The sequence below is a fragment of the Phytophthora infestans genome, genomic scaffold (assembly GCF_000142945.1).
Source record: "Phytophthora infestans T30-4 supercont1.6 genomic scaffold, whole genome shotgun sequence".
In the NCBI taxonomy this organism is placed as follows: Eukaryota; Oomycota; class Peronosporomycetes; order Peronosporales; family Peronosporaceae; genus Phytophthora; species Phytophthora infestans.
Genome location: NW_003303753.1, coordinates 2766348 through 2773139, shown reverse-complemented (window position 1 = coordinate 2773139; position 6792 = coordinate 2766348). Strand labels below are relative to the sequence as shown.

Genomic DNA, 6792 nt, shown 5'->3' with positions numbered 1-6792 from the left:
TGTGGGTACCGGTATGTCAGTACATGTATATACAATGGCCTTGTTTGTCACTCCAAATGTTGCTTTTTATGAAGCCCCCGCCCTAGTTCATATGTGTTTGTGGTTTAATACTCACAAACATATTCACAAATATTTACTAATGATTTTATGTGCGCCTTGCGACGCTCTTACAGATATTCAGCTTCTTTTCTACAAACCTCGCATCAACGAGCATCAAATTTGAGATATTGATCGTATCTTTTGACGTTTGCTTCATTTCATATCGCTCCTTGATATACGCTTTCAGGGCTTTATTCAATTGAGAAACACTGATAGAAGCACCTTCTTCGTATGTACATTTCTCGGAGATGAATTGGTAGGTGTAGTTGGTAGCCATACGAAGAAGGTTGCGGTTTTCAACGAATGAGACTGGACAGAACGACTCAACTCCTTTGATCTTATATTTGAAATAAAACTTTAAATAGGTTGATCGACAGCGGTGTAGAAAGACGCCAAATTCCTGATCTTTGATATCATTCTCAAAAATTGTGTTCTCCCTTTCTTCAGGAATGATATTCATAAAGTTAGCGACCATGAAACGACGAACCACTTCCCCTGACTCATCCTTGTAGTTTGGTAGCTTGTTGTCATTAAGAATAGCTCCAATATTCCAATCAAGCACAATTACTAAACGCTGTTTTCCTTTTACCGGACATGAAATGGATTCAGGAGTAGCCATACTCAAGAAATCAGCCTTTGGTAAAGTCTTAGCAAGATTATCAATATCATCACAGCATTATACTTGTTTTTGAGAATATTCTTTTAATCCCCAAATTGCTCTTGATGATAGTTAGATAATTAATCAACCAAACGGATCAGAAGCAAATGACTACTTAAGAAGATTCATCAATAACGATTTACCTGATCCACCTTCACCATAAAGCAATGCCATGAAATCAAATTTGTCATTCAGTCAACATTAGGCGACCAATCATGAAATCGATAAATTCAATAGTCTCGTCGTCAAATTGGAGCTTGAGATATTGATCAAGTAGCGGAGCATAGTCATTATTGAGCTCAAACTCTGAGTCAATGTATGTTCGAACCTGAATATTCTCTACAATATCAGTAGTCAAAACAAACGTGGCATTAGATAGATCGTAGATCCCATTGCGGAATCCAATGTAGTTGTAGTCAAGCTTAATGAACTCAAAGTCAGGATTGATGATATTCTTTGTGAAATACAGCAATTGCTGAAGATCTTTGGACTTGCACATATGTTCATCAGCAAACACTACATTCAGAAACACAGTTTTACGAGCATACATGTAGTAATATGGAAGCAAATTCTCATAGATTGCTCCAGATTGAAATTCACGCTTATACTTGTCTTTGACGTTCTCAATCAGCTTCTCCTTAAGAAAATCTAAAGGTCTTCTCTTTTCCTTATCTTCATTCTTTTCTTTGACTTCTTGTGGTTCATACTCCGCTTTCCATTCCTTGTATCCATCTGGATCGGTTTCCAACAATAGATTTAATTTGGGATTCAGTTAGCTTGGGGTAATACTTGGATGTTTTCCAATCATTGAGCACTTTCAACGCAGCGGCTTGATCAAATCGATCTGCCATTGTATTGAGAATGCACAAATATGTCTTCCGCATTAAGCCAAGATCGATGTGTTGCTTGCGATATAGCACACCAGCCAAGTTCCAAGTATTATAGTTATCACAGTACCAGGATCTCTTCATAATGCAGCATACTTTGTATAGACGCTGATCATATAGTCCATTTGACACACAATATTCTACAAGACTAAGTTTTTCATAAAGCCCTAAGAAGGCTTCTTTGTCCTCATCTGATTTGAAGTAGATACGCTTACGCGAGGTTACTTTGCCATCTTTTGATTTTCAAGTTGGATTGGTGAGATATAACCCTGACTGAATAATACTTGTGGATCTGCATTCTTAATGCTTTGATGATCGATTTGCATTTCCTTCGCAAGTGAGCGCCAAGCATCGGTTACTTCAGAAAACTTCAGAATGTCTTTATTCCCGTATTCAAGTCCATAAGTGTCCCAAGTGATGCCCTTAGCCTCTGCATCAGTTCTAGTCGTGGCTTTTGGCTTGACGTCCGGTTTCTCCTTACGCTTTTTCATTTTGCGTTCAAACTGATCAATTACCATAGAATCACGCTTGAGCGTGCTTTCAATATATTTGCCTTTAGCATTATTTTTTGTATCAACCTCAACGAACTTTCGCAAGACGTCGATTTGTTGCTGATCGAGAACAAGGTTCTCAGCTTCTGCAATTTCGTCACGATTTTCAAGATAATTCACACACGATAAGATATGCTCAACTGCGACTCGGTCGGTTTAATGACCTCACTAGCTGTCGAGGTCACGTCATTCTCAGAATCGTCCGAATTATATAATTGTTCCGAATCTGAATTATATTCCTCCTTATATACCGCGCTATCCACGATCATCGGTTCGACAATCGACTCATCTACATTTGGAACTTCACTTACTTTTACATTCGAGGCCTCGACGGGTTCGATCACCGATGGCGCTAACAGCCTCAGCGACGACTGGGTATTGGCTTGTGGTGACATTTCTTCTACGATATTACACTCCGCGACAATACTTTTTCGATCCATAATAATTGGATGCTTGCCGCAGCGATCCTTGTTGCGAGCTAGCAAACACTGTTCTCCGTTCTTTTTGATAAAGCTGCACATTGTTATATTACTAAAGTTATACTTTATACTATACATAATCGTCGCTCAAGATCATAATTTTTTTTTATGTCACTCTGCACATTAGCGAGTGGATCATATGACTTGTATTCATGTTAAATGTGTCGAGTATGTCCGTAAAAGGTTTTTTTACACGAAACAATGACCGAGACAAGGTTTGGCTCATCTAATTTCAATAGGAGATAGATTTTAGATGAAAGTGAGAGTGATTGCAAAATGCTTACAAAGCTTTCAATTAGAACATGTCCTATAGTAACTTTATAACATTAGTAAATATTTGTGAGCAGGGAGGGGGGGCTTCATCAAAAAGCAAAATATATGGAGTGGCTAAAAGAGGTCATTTTATAATACTCACATACCCACAAATTCACGAGACGACGGCACTTGCTTTAGTACAAGTGCAACACGTTGAAGATTACAACGGACGCACTTCAGCTGGTGGTTGCAGAACGGACGACCTTTCAGTAGTCATGCATATTGCTAGTACATAAGATAAACAAGTCCACTTCTACATTTTGTTAAAGGCGACACCCTTCATATAAAAGCAAAATATATGGTGGCTAAAAAAGGCCATTTTAAAATACAGTACTGCACTCCATTTTCGCGCCCTTGAACCTTTGATAAACTTCCGGATGTGATGATCCTAAATCCAAATGAACTATTGTTTAATGCTTACATCTAAATTATTTGCAAATCCTAAATGGTCCGCCCTCGCGAAAACGGGGTGCAGTACTGTACTCACATACCCACAAATTCACGAGATGTGACAAACAAGTACACGACGGCACTTCTCGTGGTATTTTTTTATAAAACTCTGTGAGTATTAAAACAAATACTCACGCAGTATTCACTCTTAGAGTCACCGTGCAATGTCACAATAGAATCCGGTTCATACCGGTATATATAAAACCGGTCTGCCACGCATCTCATGAATTCATGATTATTTTTTTTAAATATAAAATTCAGATCACTCGGTAGTTGCTGCGCAAGAGTTTGCTGGACGTCTGATTAACGCATTGCCCAGGCCAATGGAGAGTACAAATCCACCGACAGAGTTGCAGGAAACCCTACCGGGAGCGCCATCCGTGGCGGAATACCAAGGATTCGACGTCCGTCCAACTGGATCACCGTGCTTGGAGCGGCGATTGATAGTGGAGCCAGCTGCACAAGTGGATGGACGCGAGCATCATACAGCTTGTATTCGGCATTCGCAAAGTCGGGATCGAATGACACACATAGCACATATTCGACTCTTGGCATCGCAGCCCATATCGCAATCGCCTTGTGGTCGAGCTCTCCAGGTGCCATGCCCCACTGCTGAGAAACTCCAATCTCAACCTTAATCGTCCGAAAGTCTGCAAATATTGGAACGTTTGGAGGAAGCACCGAGCCGGGTGTTACTTCGCGTGGTCCATAACTGAGATCTGAGCACCATTGTCGCCCTTGACAATTCTTGGCGGCCAAGTGGCCTTTGAGCCATCGCTTGACATGCCGTTCACGAAATTGATCGTTTAGCTCTCCAACGTAATCTTCGTGTGGAGCGTCGGCAAACTCGATGATGTGAATCTCTTCCGTGTCAGGAAACCATTCAAGATAATTGAGTCGAACGATTGGATCCTCGCTGTCTGCAAACGCGTTCCACTCGTCTTCCGTTGCGTGGCACACACGCACTGTACCGGTCGGCGGTGGAGGATGTGCCACTGCAGCTTCCAGAGCAGCGCTGATGCGATCGATGCTGGAGAGCAGAGGAGTCATTGACGCCGGTGTGACTGCGTCTATCGCAGCGACAGCTTGATTGGGCGCACGGTTGTTCCGCGTAGCTACTGCAGGTGACGAGTATGAGTCCCCGTCCCCAAAGAAAGCAAGAATGATGTTCGTCTTGTCCGCTCGTCGTCCGCTCAACATCCGCCCAGCCATTCCATATAAGAGCAACGAAAGTACCCCTAGACACCCTTACAGACAGCCATGAGAATGAAGTTGCCGTTTGAGATTGAAGGATGGCGCGGAAATGGTTCCAGCTCGTAGGCGAAGATGGGAACGCGGTGACGTCGGCTGATGCTGTTGTCGTGGATATCGAAGATGTTGTTGCGTTGCGGGATGCGGTAAAGGAGAAGTTCAGAGACAGTCACCTCCCAGGAATTGCTGCGGCCGATCTCACAGTCTTTGCGAATCGGGCGGAGTACGATGCGAAGCGAAGCGTGCTGCTGCCCCAGTCGGGGTCCCCAGTGACGGCGTATGGGAATAATGAAGAGAATGCGCTCATTGTGCAAGTGCCGACGCAGCGTCAAGTGGTGGCGCCGACAGAATCGCAGCAATCGTTCGTTTGGAAGGAGCCAAAGCCTCTGGTCGGGACGACTGGTGCGACATGGGATTTCCAGAATTCATTGGATCTTGGCAACCTTGCATCCGCCATAGGTTGTCATTATGAAGCTTGGGGAGATGGGAAGACGGACAAGCGAAGTCATCCGCTATTCGTGTGCTTAGATGGCCCCGGGACTGGAAAGTCGAGATTGCTTGACGAGTTTCCGAATATCTTGCAGCAGCAAATGTTTCGCGATGAGACGCAAGGAGATCCAGCGATGAAGCAGCTTTTACAGACAGCCTACAATTTCAAGATTACCTTTGAAAATGGAACAACCAAGCCAGGTAATTTTATCGATCCGGGCCAGGCAATTGGAACTCGAATGCTGTACCAACTGCAGGATTCGGTCGTCTGGGGGGAATTTACGTTGGATCATGCGAATCATGTTGTCCCTGCACAAGTATTGTCAAAATTGTCAGCAATCACTGGAACGGATCCGAGCCAAATGTGCGTGATTCTCTGTGTCGATAGCTTGCAAAAGCTTCAGCATGAACCAGGAAGCAAGCGCTCCGAGTTTTATACGGCGTTTGCGTCGCTGTGTGACCTCGTCAATGCCTCCAAGTGCTGGCTGATTGTGATCTGCGCGGCGACTCTTTCCCAGCCAGTGGATGAATTTCTGGCCGCTTCGCCACAATGGAGAGAGATGCTGCAGACGACAGACATCATTGAAGCGCCCGAAGATCAACGGTAGAGACGTATTTGATACATTCGACTATGGCAATGGAGCTTTGACGCAGCTATTGGTGGATGACATGGGCGGGCATGGCAGAGCATTGGAAGAATCGTTTAAAGTGATGCTGCAAAGCCAGGGGCAAGCTTTTGAATTCATTCCGGTGATGCACAAAGTGCTGGCTGCAATTCGACAAGCGTACCCTGCGATTGTTGCCCAGATGCAGAGTATGAAGCAAACATTTCTTGCGGTGATTTCTCGTCGGAGGGTCGATGGAAATTCGCTTTTCGGAAATCTAACGCTTGATCAAGTTATCTCGTGCGGGTTGATTCGACTCGATGGGACCCAACTTCAATGTCCGTTCATTCTCTATATGCTGCTGGAAACGCATGATATTCCATGGAGCAAACATGCTACTTACGCACCGGCAGAACGGTTGGAAGACTTGAAACCTTGGCAACTTTGGGAGCATTTTAACTGCAAGTTCCGAGTGTTGAAATCGCAAGCTTTCGCCCAGGAGGAATCTGTGCTGTGGACGGATATACATCATGGGGCACGGTTTGGCGATGGATGCAATCGACGCGTTATTGAGCGGCAATTGACGTATGCGCTAGCTGACAAGCGGATGCCAACGAAGACCAAAGGATTTAAGGAAGAAAGGTGTTCTTGCGGTAATAATCAAGGGAAGTGTTTTCTGTATCAGCCTGCAGACGGGTCTCCATCCGGAGATGCATTTCTGTGACGGGCCCATCGTCACACATCGCCATCGCATCCAATGCGATGGCCAATCAGCTTGTAGAACACATCTACTGGTTGGCGTGGTCCGAGACCACGCCGTTAACTTTCAATACATCTCAGAGTCTAATTTGCCTGCTTCCTCACGCACAGTGTACGTAAGGTAACGGGTTGCTGAAAGCCCGTTACACCTGGTAGCACTTCGTCATCCGTCCAACGCTCACGATGAACGACATGCCGATGCCCGAAGTTGCCCAACACGTCGCTGGAGCACGACAGCTTCCCCCACCT

The 6792-nt window shown here is 44.6% G+C and overlaps 1 protein-coding gene and 1 pseudogene across 1 annotated transcript; one reads left to right on the top strand and one right to left on the bottom strand.

Annotated features, from left to right (window-relative positions):
- Window positions 1-944: 944 nt before the first annotated feature.
- PITG_04771 (uncharacterized protein) lies at window positions 945-4651 on the bottom strand (the record flags this gene model as incomplete). Its single annotated transcript, XM_002905448.1, has 7 exons — window positions 945-1096; window positions 1465-1489; window positions 2004-2147; window positions 2507-2708; window positions 3165-3192; window positions 3350-3377; window positions 3806-4651. 7 exons carry the CDS (start codon window positions 4649-4651, stop codon window positions 945-947), a joined length of 1425 nt encoding a protein of 474 aa, XP_002905494.1.
- An 80-nt stretch (window positions 4652-4731) lies between these two features.
- Window positions 4732-6505, top strand: PITG_22748 (annotated as a pseudogene; the record flags this gene model as incomplete).
- Between the last annotated feature and the right edge of the window lie 287 nt (window positions 6506-6792).